We start from the raw sequence: 19,604 nt of genomic DNA, 5'->3' as shown, positions 1-19,604 counted from the left end.
GAACCTAACCGTTAGTGCTAATCTATACGCCCAAATCCGTCCTCGGCCAACCAATACAGAACAAAAAGTACAGACCGATTTATTTTATCCCACCCCCCCGCCCCCTCCCCTCCCCTTACCGCCCCCAAATTGAACTTGTGAGCTCTGATGAGGTAGAATTACGCTGCCTACGCACGTCAGGGAGCGAGGCCTTCCCACACTCTCGCTTCTCATAGTGAGTAAATATTTGCCCCAGAATGCAACGTTTCCCTCCGGAGAATGCGAGGCGGCCTCAAAGCCGCTTTGGCCCGCCGGGTCCAGATTGGCGGCTCGAGGAGAGGTTTTTTTTTTTTCCGGGCTTACGGAAGCCGCGGCCCTTTCCCGTTGGGAATGATTAAAAGTCCAGGTTGTCCGGGGACTGAGCCCCTGAGGAATGCCACCGGGGTGAACCGCGGCTCGAGGGAGGGAATTAGCCGCAGGAGCGGCCCCGGGGCCTTGTGAACCCGGGTCTTTGCCCGATACCTGCCCTCTGGATCCGCCTAAGAGCTCCCCTCGCCTGGCCCGGCTCGTGGGACCACAACCTCTGGTTTTATTTTTTTTAAACGTGGAAACCGCACGGGGGAGGGGTGGGGGGGGAGGAACCAAAAACAATACTTTTCTTTCAGCTGCCGCCGCCCCCCCATCACCCCCACCTCGATATCCTAAGGGTTGTAGCCATTCCAGGATTTACGTGCCACTGATCTCCGAAGGACAGTTGGATGTCCATGCTCTTCAACAAACAAAAAAAAAACTACATTTCCCAGTTTTAGTTTGTGAGTGTTACTGTGGTTCCCCCTCCACCTGCCATCCGCCATTTGTAGTTTAGGGGTGAACACGTTTCACAGCTTCCCAATGCAGTGAAATGTCAGTTTTACAATTATGGGACAAGATTTAAAAAAAAAAAAAAATTACAGCATTGCAGTTCTTAATGAATTTCTACCAAACTCTGAAACCTTGTAGCATATTACAGTAATTGTTCCATCTTGAAAATCAAAAGGCAGTTTAAAGGGGACGTTCACCCAAAAGAGAAATTAAGGTATGTTTCCACTTACCCAGAGTAGTATTTGTCCATCCAGACAAATGCGGCAAGTTTTCTAGATATTTGCCGCAGCTCAATAGGATAAAACTCACGGATCCGTCTTCATATGGCCTCAAAGTGCTAAAGAATTTACCTTCGAATTTACCTTACTTTCCAAGCATTATCCTGTGGTTACTCACAAACATCCACAGAACAATTTGTGGACGGTTTCATCTAGAAGTACTTCGACCGAAACACGCCAGTTGAAACTTTGCACATATGTCGACAGAAGTAGTAGCTCTAGATTAAAACGTGCACAAATTAAACTCTGTGGAAGTGGAAAGAGACGTTTGTTTAATCTTTTGAAGGTAAACATTTCGCTTTGAGGCCACACACAAATTGACCCGTGGGATTGCGTTTTATTGGGGTGAACTGCAACCCCAGTATCTACAAAACTCATCACATTTCAGCAAAACTATCCAGGCGGACAGATGCTACACCAGGTAAGTGGAAACTGAGGTGTTCAACAGAGGGTCTTCAGAGCTCAATACAGTCCAGAGGGTGAACGTAGTTCCTGAATGGTAAATGGATGGTAAATGGACTGCATTTATATAGCGCTTTTATCCAAAGCGCTTTACAATTGATGCCTCTCATTCGCCAGAGCATTGGGTTAGTGTCTTGCTCAAGGACACGACCGCCCGGGGGTTGAACTGCAACCTCCGACTGCCAGACAATCGGTCTTACCTCCTGAGCTATGTCGCCCCTATATAACTGAGAGTAACTGAGACTCACCCACCCAATGGAGTTTGACCCATCTTTCAGTTGCAATTCCCCCCCCCCACAATTTGGCGCCCAAGATGGGGCTGAGTCTATCCACAATTACTGCCTGAATTTTGAACTTCCAATCGTCTGCAACCGCAGCCACATTCATGATGTGAACACCACTGCTGATTCGGGAGAGTGCAGACATCCACGGTTCTCCACGCGGTCGCCAACTGCTTCTTTACACACCGCAGACTACAGCTAAGCTCGCACAGAACAGAGTCAGAGGAAGACCTTTCATCACATGTTGCTTTGACAGGAACCTACAGGCGCCAGATCGAACCAGCAGGGGTCGCTAGATTGCGACAAACGCGGATAACAAACGCGGATAACAAACACGGAACGCTATCCGGCTAAGCCCTTCCATTCCATTCCCTCCTAATCGGCAACTGCGTGTCGCACCAAGGAGCCAACAGCTACAGTCGGCACCGGCAGTCGCAATTTCAAATACTTAACTGATATTTAATCCCTACATGACTACAAGCTATTAAAAAAACTGTACAAAGGATTACATCAGATAATGAATGCTTATAAGGCTACTTTCAGAAGAGTCATAAAATCCCCCTCCTCTCTCTTTGCATTGCTTTTCTTTTCTTCCTTTAATTCATTTGCAATAACGTGTAATAACTTGCATACCAAACTTGTATTCATTTATAACACCAACCACTACAATAGTCATCATTCATCATCTAAAAAAACAAATAAAAAGTAAACTACTTTAACACTTTCCAATATATAAGGCCTCATGAGTACTACTAATAAGGGATCCAGTTATTTAAATGCCAGTCCGAGCCATAAGACCCTGTGCAATCAATATCGTAATTTCTAAAAGTTATAAAGAACCAGAGAAAACAAACACTAACATGTTAAGTCTATACTTTATTATCCTGAAAGCAACAAAGTCCTTACACTGCCCCCTACAGGAGGACTTCGGTATCAGACACGCAGAGACCACCCGCCTTGCCTAATTAACGCTGCAATTTACACTTTAACCAATCAGCATTGTGACTGTTTAGTGGGCTGCCAATCAGAAGTAAACCTGAAGTGTTCCAAAACATGATTTACATCACCAAGGAAATGTTATTGTTATGTAGCAATAAGTACACATCTTTACCTTTTGGCTTAATTAACACTTTAAATACAACAAAAGAAAGGTGTTTGCACAGGGTCTCTATTAAGTGCACAAGTATGTGTGTCTACTTTCATAACAGTGCCAACAAAAATCTAAAAGTATGTGCAAGGCCATCCGGATTTTAATGATTATTAACAGCTATGCATAGCCCCACTGGCAGCCTTCTGAAAAGAAATACAGCACAGAATAATGATTGAGCCCCTTTTCTCTTAATGCGTTTCCGGTATTAGCAATGACTGGACCGCTTCCAAAAACCCACAAACGCGGCAAACTGCCATCAGCGCAGAGGAACTGTGGGAGAAACCGGGGGCAAATTGCACCGATTAGCGGGCAACAGCCGGGGGGGGGGCCCCGCTAGCCCCCCACCACCCCCCCCGCGCAGTTCTCCCCGCAACACCGCAAGGAACCAGCTTCCGCCGCGCGCACGGGCAGGCATAGCATCGAACACCAAGGAAGAGTGTGTGAGACAACCCTCGAGACATCACTCACCAAAATCTACTCTCAGAAAATCAACTCTCACAAAAGCAAAACAATCAGTGGAAACCATAAATAACTTCAAGGATATCATAAATGTTCTGTGAAAGTTTCAGCTACTACACTAAGCATCCCCTTTAAAATACTCAACTACACAAACATTTAAAAGCAGACGGCACACAAATCAAATGTATTGGCACATTAGGTATTCCGGTAAATATAATGCAAGGGTTTCCCGGTCTGCCGGGCTTACAGCACAATACAGTAACCAGTGCTTATAAATGACTAAGACGTGTTAATACTAATCATGTGATCAAGCTTGTAGGTTATGACACTGCAGTACGTACAGTGAGTGTCTAAAATAATTTCGAGCGGAAAAGCTTTGCTTTCCCTCTACGAACTGTCTAGGCAGGTAGTTCTTCATTATGGGAAAAAGTACACTGCTTAAACTAGAAAGCATGTACAAATGCACTACTTTAATCTGCTGTAAGTTGATTATCCCAAGCAAAGCATACAACTGAGCCCCTACCCCCCACCACCCGCCCCCCAGCCCTCAGCCCTCTGCCCACACACACCACCCCCCCCCCCCCCCCCCCCCCCCCCAAACATCAGATAAAAGTACAGCGTTTCAGCGTGTTACTCTGATCCCTTTCTGAGGCAGAGTAATCCTACACCCTCACATGGATTCACGCTCAGCCCTGGCTGTTATACACAGCTTTTGCATGGCTTTCTCCCCTCTGTGAAAACTCACGTGCTGAGCCGGAAAAATGTGGTGGGGGGGGGGGGGCGGGGGGAGAGGTGAGGGGGAGGGGGGCAGGGGTGTGACAACCTCCCTTTACCAATAAATAGGGATTGCATTCTTTTTCCCATAAGCAGTCTTAGAAGTACGGAAGCAGCCTATAGCAGGTACACACATCGTTTCCCTTCCTCCACTAGCTCAGTTTAATTTTAAAAATGCATAGGAGACAATATTCTCGACTACATAGATGTGCTCGACCACGAGACCAGACGAATCCTTCTATTATACGAGGACAGCTAGCAAGGTGGTCAAATATACGCTTTTCCTGACTGAACGGCAGGGAGAGAAAAAGGACTAGCCCTAGGCTCTAAACTCACTTAATCAGGCTCTGGGTTCTCACCAAACTACAATACAATACAAGGCATCCTGTTAGTAGTTAAAAACAAATATAAAAAATAAACAAAAATGTAAAAAATAATAATTGTAATGGAATGCAACAACACAATATTTCTAACACTGCTAACTAAAACGAAGGACAAAAGTGGCAGTTTATCACTTTGTCAGGAGGAATTGTTTCAGGCACAACAAGTACGAAAATATATTTAAAAAAAACAAACAAAACAAACGAAAATGAGCGACCCAGACCTGATATCTACTGATACACAAGCTACACAGACTCCATCTTCACATCACCGCCCGTGAGAATGTGACCGTCTTCGCGGAACGAGACCCGACAGACGACGCTGAAAACCGCTCGCGTTTAAAGGAGGGGGGGGGATCCTCCGTGAGGAAAAACACTGAGAAAACAAAACAAAACGAACGCAGACGAATCGATGTGGGTTCCGCGCGTTTTTGGGGACTCGCCGGTACGGTGCGGCATCCGCCTTTTACAGGAAGCATCTCTGACACCCGCCGTCCCCTACAGGTCCGCAGACAAAAAAATCAGGCTGTTCCTGTCCCAACAGAACATTCTTTTTTTTTTATTTTCCTTTTTTCCCCCGCTCCAAACGAATGTGTGACAGACAACTTCATGATGTGCTTAATTAAAAAAAAAAAAATGACTAATATACTTTCAGCCTGTGGGAAGACTCGATACTCTAAGCTTTTTTAAAGTTACTTTTCCGCTTGTCCACAGACAAGGTTTTGCTCGACAGCAAGTACGCCATGAGATCACTTTCGCTCGAAAAGGTGGGCGAAACAGGAGAAAGACAAACTGGCCTCATCTCCTCTCTCTCCCCTTTCTCTCTCTCTCGCTTCAGGAATGAATGAATCCATTCATCAGCTCCAGAGGACCCCAGAAGAGGGCCCTTCAGTTCTTGAACCGCGTCTGTTCACAGATGTGGTTGAACTTCCTGAAGAAGAAGAAGAAAAAAAAAGAAATAACAATAAAAACAAAGAAGTACAGCCACAAAACAACAATGAAAAAAACAACACAATGCATTTTCATGCACAGCTACTTAGAGACTGGTGTTACAGCTGGGGACGTGATGGAGGAGCCTGAAATTTAGCATCGAGTTAAACTGAGATGAAACGGCAGCGCCCTCTGCTGTCGAATGCAGAGAATTTCTACGCTCTGTGGCCAGAGACATACACAGCATACAGTCTAAGCACATTAGCGCCATTGCTACTTTTAACGTTCAAGTTGGTATAACCCCTCCCCCGCCCCCCCCCCCGTGTTGAGAAGGCGTGATTACATGGCGTGGTGCGCCTTCACTTGGGTGCGACAGTTCCGTCCCCAGTAACAGTCCGGGCGTGAGGTCACAGCAGCTGAAAAGACGAGAGGAAGCATGAGGTCACTGACCGTCGACCGCAGAGCGCTGACCGCTCAAACCGCGTCATAAAGCCTGGGTCCCACTGAATCTGCATAATCTCTTTACCTACCTATTTAGCATGTACTACGACCAGATGCTCAAATCAACACTCACTCACAAATGACTAATGTACACGTAAAAAAAAGGACAAAGACATTTAGTAAAATGCAGAAAAAGCAGACCAGAACTCAGGCGGTCAAAGCAGACCAGGTGGCTCGAGGGCGGTAAGCAGGCCCAGGTGGACTTCTAGTGGGCGGGGTCAGAGCAGGCCCAGGTGGGCTCTAGTGGGCGGGGTCAGAGCAGGCCCAGGTGGGCTCTAGGGGGCGGGGTCAGAGCAGGCCCAGGTGGGCTCGAGGGGGCGGGGTCAGAGCAGGCCCAGGTGGGCTCGAGGGGGCGGGGTCAGAGCAGGCCCAGGTGGGCACTAGTGGGCGGGGCCAGGGGGAACACACAGCGGGACTCACCTGGAAGCTCGGAGGGGGGGATGTTCTGCCTGTATTTGTAGGCCAGCTCCTTAAACGCGCGCAGGCCGCAGCAGTAGCACAGGACGGCGTTAGCAGTGATGCGATAGTCTGCGGCGAACAGAGAAACGCCAGTCACACAGACAGTACACCAGTCCCTTTATCCCCCCCCCCCACACCCCTTTCCCCCCCATTACAGAAAGCCCAGTCATATTCAGCCTTGCTCCCGCAACTTCAGCTCCTGCTCAGGAACAGCACAGACATGCATGAGCTGTCCTTCGAAGCTCAACATGTCATGGATCCATTCACAGAGGTGCGAATTTCAGTTAGGCAAAATCACTTTTTTAATAAAGCAGCAAAACCTTCTGTAGCTGGTGTCAGCAGAGATTGCACATCAATATTATTTCAACGTTAAAGAATAAGGACGGAAGAACAGATAATTAGGGTTTCAGGCAAAACTGCGTCACACGAGACAGACAGAACTCACCTGACAGGTAAAACGTTCCCTGCTGCAGCGCCAGGAGGCCTTCATGAAGCATCTCCTTCCACGTCATTCCTCTGGAAGCCAGGTAATTCTGCCACACACACACACACACACACACACAAGCGCGCACACAACACACACACATACAAGCACACACACAACACACACACATACAACAGGCGCACACACATGCACAACAAGCGCACACACACAACACACACACACACAAGTGCACACACGCACAACAAGCGCGCGCGCACACACACACACACACACACGTTATCTTCAGTCCGATGGAAACTGCATTTACTAACATCAGGCAGGTGCACACCACTCACACATTTAACACAAAAAACCTAAAATCTCCATCACGCTTAACTGAGAGGGAGGGACTTCAGAAGACTAGAACAAGAACGCAGGCGATGGGAGAAAAGAGGAGGGGAATACCCGGAGAATGTCGGACTCGTAGTTATTGCTGTTGAGAGCGCCGTCGAGACATTTCTCTGTGAGGTTGAGCTCTGAAAAAGATTCATGGAAAAGTGTGTTACACAGGGAGACCGGTAAAAACAGAACAAGAATCCCAAGTACTACTCTACAGAGGCTACAACGCAGGACAGCCGCTTTCTGAAGCTGAAGTAAAAAATAAAATAGTATCACCCAATGCCTGAGTAGAATATTCAACAAAAATACAAGCACATTTGTATTCTGTATTCAAGAACAGTCTTTTAGTGTATTCTGTAAATACGTGTCTTAAGCAAATATGGGCTAGGAACCTGAAATGACACAGGACACAAATCAATCACACACACACACACACACACACACACACACACACACATTCACATTCACATTCACACACTCACACACGGTTTCTGACTGTGTTCCTTGATCATATTTAAATCACTTCACCCCTCAGTTTGCAGTTTAACGATCAAATGAAATTCAAGTGGGCTGTCAATCAAGCTCCCGTAAAAATGGGCTTCTCACCGCTGAAGCGAGCGAGGCATCCCTGACAGCCGATTCGCTGGCACCCCCAGTACATGTGACAGAACGGCCGCTGGCACACCGTACCTGTGGGAAGGTCAAAGGTCAGAGGTCAGCTGAGTGGAACAGACCTGAACCCCTGAGAAGGGGATGGGGAGTGGGGGGGGGGTGTTGGCTGAGGGTGTGACTTAGCCTTCATATCGAGTCAAGGGGTAGCCACTCACACTGCTGCGCGGAGAACTGCTGGCCAATCAGCTCGCCCCGTCGGTCGGGCATGGGCTGCAGGCAGCAGGTGCAGATGACGTGGCCCCCTTGTGGCGAGCAGGTGTACTCCTGGAGAGCTGAAGCAGAGGGGAGGAGAAACAAAGGCTTACCACCCTGCTAAAACACAAAGGCGCCAGGAAGTGGCCTCTCCTGCTCAGAGCGCTGCGGTTTCCTCTGCAGAAACTCACTCACGTTGCAGCTGCACTGCATTTTTAAGCATTCAGCAGATGCTCTCCTCCACAGCGAATTAAGTCCCATTTACACTCTGTTACATGCATTGACATTAACACAGTGGGATATTTTTTTAACTGAAGTTCGGTATCTTGCTCTAGGGTACGACGGCAGTGCCCCGGCTGGGAATGGAACCCGCAGCCCCGGGGTTCCCTAGGCTTTTACGGCACGCTGGTGCCCCGGGGAACACGAGGAGCCCGCGTGCGGAGCTTGGCGGTACAGAGAGCCCCAACCCCACACTGCCGGGGAGGAAGACTGTACCGTCCCGGGACACAGGAGTGGATGAACCCTGTGGTGCTCGCTGGGTTTAAAACATGGGCAGGGGCGAGAGCTCGGGCCCTACCTGCGGGGACGTTGGAGGACGTGGAGGGGACCTCCCCCGCGGGCTTCACGCCCCCCTCCTCGAGGGGGGGCGATGACGCGCAGGGGGGCGCCTGGCTGGGGTCCTTCCTGTAGCCCGGGCACTGTCTGCACATCACAAAGGGCTGACTGTGGAGACAAGATGGCCGTCAGAAGGGACCAGTGTCATCTTTATCCTAATCAAAAACTAACAACTCAATCAGAATAAGCAGTTTACTAACTCGATCCTGTCTACTACCACTAATACTACTACTAACAATTTACAGATCTATGCAATGATAATTGTACTTATTATGAATCTTTCAAGGTGCCCATGGGCACAAAATAATGTTGGAACATGTAAAATAGGGGCGACATAGCTCAGGAGGTAAGACCGATTGTCTGGCAGTCGGAGGGTTGCCGGTTCAAAGCCCGCCCTGGGCGTGTCGAAGTGTCCTTGAGCAAGACACCTAACCCCTAACCCCTAACTGCTCTGGCGAATGAGAGGCATCAATTGTAAAGCGCTTTGGATAAAAGCGCTATATAAATGCAGTCCATTTACCATTTAAAATAAAATGGGAAAGGGAATACAGTGAAATTGTGTTATTCAGCACGAGGTGGAGGGTGCAATGGCAGTGAAATTTAGACAGGGTGTAGCAGGTCTGCAGCCGGTGGTTTCTGCACAGGCAGGAGGCAGCGGGGGTCACCTGACCTGATGTCGGAGGTGTCGCTGTCGTTGTCGGAGAGCTCGAAGAGGTAATCGGAGCTGCCCTCCTCGTCGGAGAAGGAGCGCTCGATCTTTGGCTGCAGCATGTCCTGAGTGATCTTGTTGCGCTTGTCCATGCTCTTCCTGTCCTCTTCGCTGCGACACTTTTCTGCGAGGGCACAATCAGTGGGGGGTCAAGGGTCACGCGCACGGCACAAAGACCAAAAAATAAAGCGCTGTCCGCTGGTATCCTACAGTTTCCCAGCAGCGCAGGTGTAGCTGTGCTGTAGCCCTGTTTCCCAGCAGCGCAGGTGTAGCAGAGCTGTAGCCCTCTTTCCCAGCAGCATGAGTGTAGGGTGTAGCACAGCTGTAGGCCTGTTTCCCAGCAGTGTGGGTGTGGTGTAGCAGTGCAGGTGTAGCAGAGCTGTAGCCCCGTCTCCCAGCAGTGAGAGTGTAGGGGCGCAGGTGTAGCTGTGCTGAAGGCCTGTTCCCCAGCACCGAGGGTGTAGGGGCGCAGGCGTAGCTGTGCTGTACCTGGGTGCTGCAGCAGGTAGGCCTCCACCAGGTTGTTGAGGATGTGGTTCTTGCGGATCCTCTCCACAGGGCAGCGGCAGGTGGGGCAGAGAGAGGAGCGCTCCATCCAGCCAGAGTAACAGGCAGCGCAGAACGTGTGCATGCAGGGCTGGAGGCTGTGGATACGCACACACTGCACACAATGCACAGCACGTCACACACCACGCCACGATAGCACACACACACACACACATGCACACACGCACACACACCCAGACACGCGCATACCGCATACATTCACACACACACACACACACACACACACACACCAGACATGCAGCACGCAGCACTACGCACACCTACGATACCACCGCACACCGCACACAGGCACTCACACCATGCACATGGCTGCACACACCCACACGGGCACAGGCACGTGGCACACACAACACCACACACACACACACACACACACACACACACACACAGACATGCACACGCACGCACACGCACACACACACACACACACACGCACACGCGCACACACACGCACACACACCATGGTCAGCTCTCAGCTACAGAAGCCCATCATTTTAGATTAGAGCTACGAATGACAGATGAAACCCGAATCTGGCTTCCGATGCTTCCCAGAAGACGGATACCCATAATCCCCTCCAAATAATCAAATTAAAACTACCATTTGAAATCTCTTTCTATGCATTTAGCATGCTCTGTCACAGCAAAGACTGAAGTGAAGACTGGTGGTGGTGAGCCTTGTGGGCGGGGCCTCACCTGACGCAGTCGTGCAGGAGATCCTGGCAGATGATGCAGGTGAGGGATTCCTCCATCTTGTCGGTTTTGGCGCCCTCCGTCGCGCTCTTCCCCGCGACGGCCCCCAGAGGCGCCTTAGGGGGGCTCTCAGCTTCACTGAACCCAGGGTCTGGAAGCCCAAAGTCATAGTCCTTATCTGGAGGGGAAAACAGGAAGTGAGGTCACAAGGAAGGCATTTCAATCCACCTCCAAAATGGAGGGAGAAACAGAGAGAGAAAGAGAGAGCGACAGAGAGAAAGAAATAGAGAGATAGAGAGAGACCGAACACCCTTACCAGTGCCAGTCTTTCTCCTCTTCCTCTCGGGCTCCTGGTTCTCGTCCTTCTTCGCATTAAGCGGGGCGTGGCTCTCTGCCTCGGTTTCGAGGGGCTTGGGCCCGGGTTCCGCCGGCTCCCCGTCGGGTGCATTGTGGGTAGGGAGGGATGACTCGGCGCGGCTGGGGCCGCCGCACCCTGCGGGGGTGGGGAGATACGGAGCAGGTGTGAGATGAGCATCGCTGAGGATGCGAGAACGCCGCTCGGCTATTCTATCACCCCTGAAAGTCGATATTTTGAGGTGCAGGGAGCAAACGAAAAAAAATAAATAAACAGAGAGAGTCAATGTGAATCAATCAACAGGATGCTGCACCACCACATATGAGAGGCCTGCTTGCAGCACAGCAGAGCCTCCCAGCATCTGCGAAAGGAATGCAGCAGTATTTTATCAAAGGGGAAAACCCAGGCTGCTCCTCACACAGCAGGCAGCTGCCTCACTGCCTACAAAGTCTGCACTCTCCAGAGGTAGTGCCCTAATGGAAAAGGAACCTCATACGGCAACGAGTTTGGGAGCGCATTCTAAAGGCAGGATGACGTCAGAGAAGAGTAATATACAGTATGTTATTCCAGCGCATTAAAAAATTACACTGTATTTTTAAAGTATAGCTACAACAAATTATCCAGCTCACTGTATGCTCTCACTTGTGAACAAGCTCCTCTGCTGCCACTGCAGCTGCCGGGGGCTCTCACTGCTGATAACCTCATTTTTAGGGTCATTTTTGACCCTGTGGACAGGAGGAAAAAAATGAGTGTCCCATTGCATGCTGGGGCAGTAGCTAAGCTGGGAGGACTCCCACCTGAAGCGGAGGCGGCGGCGGGGGGGCCCGGTGAGGGGGGGCCGGCCGGGGGGGCCGAGGCGCTGTACAGGTGCGAGCTGGAGGTAGAAGGCTGCGGCTCCTCTGGGACAGGCGCCGCTGGGGGGTGGGACCGCGTGGGGGCGGGGGGCGCGGCGTGGGGGGGGTCCGGCTTGCCCCCGGGGCTCTCCTGTGCGTCAGCGCCTCCTCCTGTCCCCTCGCCGCTCGCCACTCCTGCAGCCAATCACAAGGAGTTTCAGTTTCTCAAAAACTTGTGTATTTACCTCTTTTAAATTACTTTTATTTTACTAAAAGTTTTTTTACCAAGTTTAATAATGTAGTTAAGGTGGATGTTTGCTAAACAGGATCTAAACTGAACATTTATGGCTTCAGAATACAAACCGTTTGTGTAAATAAGAAAATATATATTAAACTACTTTTTCAGAAGGTCCCATTCTAAAAGCCAGGTGTGCCAAATGCATTTCACACAGTATAACATGCAAAGCGCATGAATGATGTCACTCTACATCCAGTCCCATTACCGGTTCACATCAGCTGTAACCCCCAACGGTCACACCTCAAGGTTCATTCACACGCCAAAACGTATCTGACTCACTTACCAGTAGTAGTTTGTAAACTTGCCGGCTCTGGTGGAATAGCCTGATAAACATAAGCAATGTCTGTAAAATAAGAGAGAGACAGCGTCTTATTCAGAGAGCTTTCTTGGCAAATACAAAATTAAAAGTTATTAATTAGCGTTGATCGTACACCAGTTGAACAAATTCACTGCACGTGGGGGTTCGCCTGGCATTAGGGAATAATTTTTCTTCAAAGAGCTCGAAAGCGCAGTTAAAGATAATGCGCTGCGCTAAGGACGCTAACGCCAATCGTGACAAACAGCGCAGGGGTGCAGACCCGACGCTCGTTTGGAGGGAAGATTAATTTACTAGCAGACAGATTCAGAACGCACTGGCGTTCATTGCTCATGCATTATGCAGGACTATCGCCTGTGAGTTGCACTGTACCAAATTTGGCCTGGAGTCAAGAGCACAAGTGGCTTTAAACGCAACTTAAGGCAATTCACCCAATGATAATGTGACACATTTTTGGCACGGCCGGGCCGTGTGCAATGTGGGTTTGGAATCGTTTAAATCAGCATTAACGAGGCCTTTGATCTGCGCCAGCCTCAGACCGTGTCCTTAAGTACACCCGGGGACTGCAGATCCAGGTCCGCCAACATGTGGCCTTGCTGTTCCGAATTAGGCCCAACCAAAACAAGCCACCGGGCCAACGGAGCAGAACACAGCGGGACAGACAGGAGGGGGGGGGGAGGGGGGGGGGGAACGCAAATGAACTCACTTTGCTCGGGCTCGTTCTTCCTGTAAACGAAGTAGATGACATCACCGCTCCGCAGGGGGTGCATCTGCTTTTTGACGAGCTTCGACATGTTGATCACGGTGCCGTTGGTGCTGTGGGGGGGGGGGGGGGGGGGGGGGGCGGGCAGAACAAAATCCACCGTTTCAATCTCACTCCTTTCATTTGGACTACGATTAGGCCTAGGGGCGACAGTGTAGAAGTGTGGGTACGGAATCGGACTTGTAACTTAAAGGGTTGCAGGTTCGATTCCCAACTCGGACAATGCCACTGCACCCCTGGGCAAGGTGCTTACCCCGAGTTGCTTCTGTATATATCCAAATGGATACCATGATAAAAACAAACATAAAAGTTGTCCAAGTTGTACTGGCTAAGAGCAACTATTAAATGTCAGCAATGTAAAGTAAAGCCCTGACAACACTTGACAAAGTTCCATTCGCCTCGAGCAGAAGTGAAACAGGCTTTCCAACAGAGAAGCCAATCCCGGCTTTGAAAGAAATCATAGAAAATGACAGTTTTATAACTGCTGATAAAGATCTTTGCTGAGGAGTTGTTATTATTCCCAGTTAATGTACCATTAACGACATACAACAGCAATTACCTAAGCGAGATTAAACAGGGGCTTCACTCCTCCTGATCTGCTCAATTATACAACAGCAGCGCGATCCACGGGCGTCTCCGCGGCGTCGAGTTCTTCTCTCTCCCCCCGCTTCATTGTTTGAGACGCAATTTGAATTGTATTCCTGGAGGTTATTAGCCGTGAATATTAAATTACATCTCGCAAAGGAAGGAGCAGCCGCGCCGCCGACTTCATTCTGAGGCGGTTAATGTGGCTGCAGACAGCGAGAGCCGTCATCGCGCGCGCGCGTGGAGAGATGGGGGTGCGTTCTGGAGCGGGGGGAGAGAGAGAGCGCCCCGGGGGCCTCGCATCGCGGCGACTCAGCAGTTCGTAAAACACCGGCCCTCTTTGATTACCCCGCGGTGACGGCATCTTCATTATCGAGAAGCCGGTTGGTTTACAGTTGCAATTATGCTCGCTGGCGCGCGGCCACGCGTCTTTCACTGCGGGCCAGAGCGGCCCCAGATTAAATGCACGGCAAAAAAAAAAACCTTTCCAAAACGACGCCGGCGGCAACGCTGGAACTGCGCCACTGCCTGCGCGAAGCCAGAAAATTTTTTTTTAAAAAGCTGTTGGCGTGTTTGTTTACGGCTCCGTCGGAAAAAAAGATGCGCTCGCGTTATGGAAATACCGCCGCGATGCCTCATTAGAGCTCCAGTGTCTACCGTCAGTCATCTGAATTCATTTCAACTTAATGAACCACGTGACAAACTGTGACCTCTGACCTTAGCCAGTTTTTCTTATTCATGTGATGCCGGGAAGTGTTATTTGTTTGAGAAGACCAAGCTAATAATTAAACACCATATCTTCTAAAAGCATATATAAGAACCACTCCCAACAGAGAACAGGCTGATTTACGATGCTGTTCTAGGAAGCACAACAATATAAATACTGACTCCGATGTGTAATGTTTACATACAGCGGGTGATTGTACTGGGGATCCTAAAAAATGAGAACCTTTAGTCGCATACAATCCTTCAACAAGGACAGCTGACGCCGTGACAAGAGAGAGCTATGATTTAGAGCGCATCCGTTCAGATGAAACACTAATGGAGGAGGCTTATTATCAAATTAGGAATAACCTGTGAATGTGCATGTTTAACAAAAGGAAGGTCAGTGGTACTGCTGACAACTTCCAAATTTGGATGGGGAAACCAAAATTATACCGGGAAAGGGGTATACACAAAAGAAAAGGTTCATTCTGACATGTACGCTGATAACTCAATGTTATACTTCTGTACTTAAAATGTTCTAATTCTGCCCCATATGAGTAAAAATGTGATCGAAAATTTTACAATTTTGGGATACTGCTCAGACTGAAGGGCCTTTGGATGGATATTCCAGGATGCCAGGGGTGTCTGGGGGTGGGGTTTAGCTCGAAACTACTTTGAGGCGAGGAGTCGAGACTGGAATAATCTGAGAGCAAATAAAGCGCCACCTTTGTTTCTTTCAAATGGCCCGGTCGTGGCGCCTTTTCAAACACGTCACGTGTTGCATCGCTAAGTAACGCGTGCGCTGCTCGAGAGGCTGCTGCCCTTCCTCCGCCGTTCAGAACATCCCACGCAGCAAGCTCTCCTCAGTGCAAAAAGGGCGAGGTGGGACACGAAACTAGCCACTTTCCCTTCCAAGAAAACGGTAGCGACGCTAGCCACGGACGCTAACGGCGTTTTATCTGAAGAGTGCAAAAACCCAGGGCAGCGCATTGTTCCCCCTATCTGGAAAGGCCTCTTTCCCATTCTGTCGGGCATAATGGAGCACTGGTGCGGCCAGCTGGTCGCAGTTCATAATGTCTCTGTATGCAGCTAATCTGCGTTCTCAGTCATGCGACATGTTCATGCCCCCTAGGGCCGTCCCCAACATACCACGAGCCTGGGGGAACGTACTGGAAAAAAGAACCTACGTTTTTTACACCGGAAACACCATGCAGCGTACCAACATGAGCACACCCAAGGAGATGCTAAACTGCAAATTAAGTTTTCCGTTTTGAATGGTCCCGACTCTCATATCGTTCAGTCTGAACCAATCAATTTGTGGGGAAATTACACCGCCTGTAAGCAGGGTTGGGGTAAATTCCATTTAAATTTCACTCAGTTCAGAAAATTACCCGGAAATTCAATTCCTGAACTGATTGAATTGTAAATAGACCCAAACATTGTTTAAAGAAAAACACCAAAAAAAAAACAATTTATGGTACAAATATATGTGCATTTCACAAAATGTCTATGAATGTTTTTTTTTTTTCAGTCAGTTATGTTTTTTTAAATTGATTGAGAGAATTACCTCATATCCTCAAGCCACACCTCCCCTGAGTTCTCACACTGCACTATCTTGCAGTGATCACCTGAGACCAGCTTGTTAGCAGGAAAGGAGAGGTCACAACCTGGGAGAGAACAATTCAGAAACGCAAACATTATTAGGGACATTAAAGGAGCGGCATTTTTGTTCATTCATTTTTAAGGAGGTCGGTTTCTTGGGCCGAGTCCAGCTGCTTACAGATCGCATAATTCAAAAGCTTAAAAAAAAAAATTAAAACCACACCTTGCCAGGTCAAATCAAGGGCTGCATATTCACCTTTTCACATATCAAATACTATGTTAATGCATTCTTCAAAAAGACCTTAGCAGATCGGCTTAAAGAAAACTGTCATAAAGTCTGCATATAAAGAGTACTGATTTGAGGCGCTTTTAAAATTCACTGTCCTGTATTTTCGAAGTGCTGGGAAGAACAACTTTGGTGTTTATAAATTAAAAATAGCATCTATGAAGCACCGAATTAAACCCCGACATCGATCTGCATGAAAAGCAGACTTGCGATCTCCACATAATAGGGTGGATGGAACCAGACCCTCAGAGACGGAACCTTTCTCCTCGTCCTTGAGCGACACAAAACCTACAAAAAACCTACTTAATATTCTGCACACATGTTCTCCATAGACCTCTTTGTCATTACCACGGGGTGTCTAAGTTTACAGAACTAAAGAAGCCATTGTAGTGCTTGGGAAGAGACGATGGTATAGAACTTAAGCTGCTCAGATGGTTACGTCTGTCGCGACTTCAGTCAACAGAAGAGTACGGTCATTACCAGAGCGGCCAGTCTATGTATTGCTATGACCAATCAGCTACTATGGTTCTCTGCGTTTACATTCCTTTAATTTATCCCACCGTTAAAATTACCACCTAGACTATTTACGTTTATTCAAATTGCTCGTTTAATTAGACCTAAATTATTTTCCCATAAAACATTTTCTTAGGGTGGGAACCAGTCGAGTAATAATTGAATTCAGGCAATGAACTGCTCAAGTACACCAAGTATAAAAAAAGTTGGTAAAGCGCTTACTGTGTGTGTAGTCAAGCACTTATGGTTAGAAAACAGATCTTAAAATTTAACCTAAAAATCTGATCAAAGGCACCGCACAATAAGCAAAAATGTAAACAATCGTGTTGTTTACTTCGAAGTGTAAGTGCAGAATATTGGCCATTACTGGAACTACTAAGACTCATACTTAATTGCAATTCGCTCAGTTCAGCGTTGAACATTAACTCAGTATTATAACGTAACGTTACTTGAACAACAATAAACTGCAAGTCAACAAAGTTTGCTGTATCAACCTCGCGAGTGAACCATTTCGTTAGACAACGTTCACGTTATCTTGAGTGTACAATGCGCGCACACAAGTTGTAGTCCATTGCTTTCGTTAGCTGGGTTGCTACACTATGTTAACTTAGCTAGCTAACATGTTAAAGTCAACCTGACAATATCTACTATAACGCTGTCGCTAACTAACAGTATTTTATCATTTCAATTTGACTCGCTTGCTTGCATAATCGTCTTGTCCATGTCCACCTGCAGTTAGTTAGCTATATACATCTAACGTTAACTAGAATAGAGCAACAAGGAAGCTAACGTGGCTAGTAGTAGTAGTGGTGGTGGTGAAATGGGTCGTCGAGATTAAAGGCATTAGACTAGTCTAACGTTAAACTAGATAAACTAAGTTGGCCAAGCGAAGCTTTATTTTATTCAGTAACTTAACTACAGTTTCAGTAACCAGCAGTGATTTGCTGATCATTTAGCGAGGATGAACGTACCTTTCCTTCTTCCAACTGTGCATTCTCTGTTGACAAGCAAAATTTCTGATTCAGAACCAGTGTCAACTTTCACTAGCTTTCCCCACGGCTGACTTCTTCCTCGATCCTCCATTTCCAAGTCTTTGCTAAACAGACCTCGACTGTACGTTACACTACTGACAAACAGTGGCTTCTTAACAAAAATGACGTTTGATCAATTTAAAGTTCGTTCACTTGCAAGCTCGCTGTTTTTGGAAACAAGAGTTCAGAGACGTTAGCTTAGCTGGCTAACTTCTAAGTTGGCTTACTAGCTAAAGTAACTTTGCTAACTTAGCTTGCTGTTGCATAGCTTGTTTCGTATAGTATTAGCTAGGGGTGACTGAACCAAACTCGCGCTAGCTAGCTGATAGCTAACTAACGTCAACTTATACACTATCGTATCGACATGGCTTATCGTCGGCAGGAAAACCCTTTCCAGTTTCAGAGGGCCAGCTAGCTAGCTAGCCAGCTACTTGTCACATAGCTAGTTAGCAAACTAATAATTCCACAACATTTCTCCTCTTCAAATAAAGTAGCCAGGTAACGCTAGCGAGCCAGTCAGCCAGCTGGTGTCTCTAAGCCGCCAACAAGTCAGGTAAAGTGAAATTATCAAAAAAGTTGAAACGTTATCTTCCCCTGCCTTCTAAATAGGACACGATATTAAAAAATATCCGCTATTTCTGTTTGGCTTCAGTTCCAGGCCGCTTTGTCGCAATAGCTAGCTTAGCTAACGTTGGTTAGCCAGCTTCGCCAATGGCTTAAACGAACAATCAAAAAGAAAAGACAAATTGTCGAACAAAAACCTATCCCGAGGATCGTACTGTGTAGGGAGTCTCGCCAGCAATAAACTGGTTCCGTTATGACTCTTAACTCAGCGGAATCATTTAAAGTCCCTTCGCTTTCCTGCTTGGACACATACTCGCGCACTTCCTGGCAACCAAAGGTATTTACAGACATCAGCTGATTATGGAGGGGCGGAGGATGTAGCTAGTCTGTGGGAATGAGGTATGTAAGGAGAAGCCATGTTGTGTGAGGGAAACTACCACGTGAAGAAGGGTCAGCAATGCTTATGAAATTAAGTGCAGTACAAATAGGAATATCACTGAATTTCTAAAATGGCACTAAATCAACCTTTTTGTTGTTTTTATGTAAATTATTAGCAGTATAGCGACTCCGCCATATTTTTCCTGTAGATCAGGGCTGCCCAACCCTGTTCCTGTTGATCTTTCGACCTGTAGGTTTTCATTTCAACCCAGATTTGGCACAACTGATTCTACTAATTAGCAGCTCAACGAGATCTCCAGCTGTTGAATGATGTGCTTTGTTAGGGTTGCAGTGAAAACATCTGGCACATCTCCAGGAACAGGGTTGGGAAGCTGTAGATTTTCTTATTATTTCTGTACTTAGCTTTCAAGGCGGAGATGGGTCTATACGAACCGCAAAACCTTGTCACGGTGTGCATGAAAAAGTATCTTGACTGGGTGGAGATACGGAAGACTATCTAGCCGTATTTAAATGTTTTTAACGAAGACTGAAGACACCATCTAGGAGTTTCCCAATCATAACAACTCTCCAAC

The 19,604-nt window shown here is 47.8% G+C and overlaps 1 protein-coding gene across 1 annotated transcript; it reads right to left on the bottom strand.

The window, feature by feature from the left end:
• Nucleotides 1-4,810: 4,810 nt before the first annotated feature.
• chfr (checkpoint with forkhead and ring finger domains, E3 ubiquitin protein ligase) lies at nt 4,811-19,001 on the bottom strand. The gene is made up of 17 exons (XM_064353708.1): nt 18,010-19,001; nt 16,205-16,304; nt 13,291-13,400; nt 12,552-12,611; nt 11,935-12,165; nt 11,099-11,275; nt 10,786-10,960; nt 10,015-10,169; nt 9,487-9,649; nt 8,779-8,924; nt 8,165-8,281; nt 7,944-8,027; nt 7,404-7,474; nt 6,960-7,047; nt 6,476-6,583; nt 5,898-5,970; nt 4,811-5,555 (listed from the first exon to the last, which is right to left on the bottom strand). Exons 1-17 carry the CDS (start codon nt 18,119-18,121, stop codon nt 5,513-5,515), a joined length of 2,013 nt encoding a protein of 670 aa, XP_064209778.1. The 5' UTR covers nt 18,122-19,001; the 3' UTR covers nt 4,811-5,512.
• Nucleotides 19,002-19,604: the final 603 nt, after the last annotated feature.

This window comes from Anguilla rostrata, chromosome 10 (genome assembly GCF_018555375.3).
Source record: "Anguilla rostrata isolate EN2019 chromosome 10, ASM1855537v3, whole genome shotgun sequence".
Taxonomy (NCBI): Eukaryota; Metazoa; Chordata; class Actinopteri; order Anguilliformes; family Anguillidae; genus Anguilla; species Anguilla rostrata.
The sequence above is the reverse complement of the archived record's forward strand: the minus strand, read 5'-3'. Positions and strand labels throughout refer to the sequence as shown.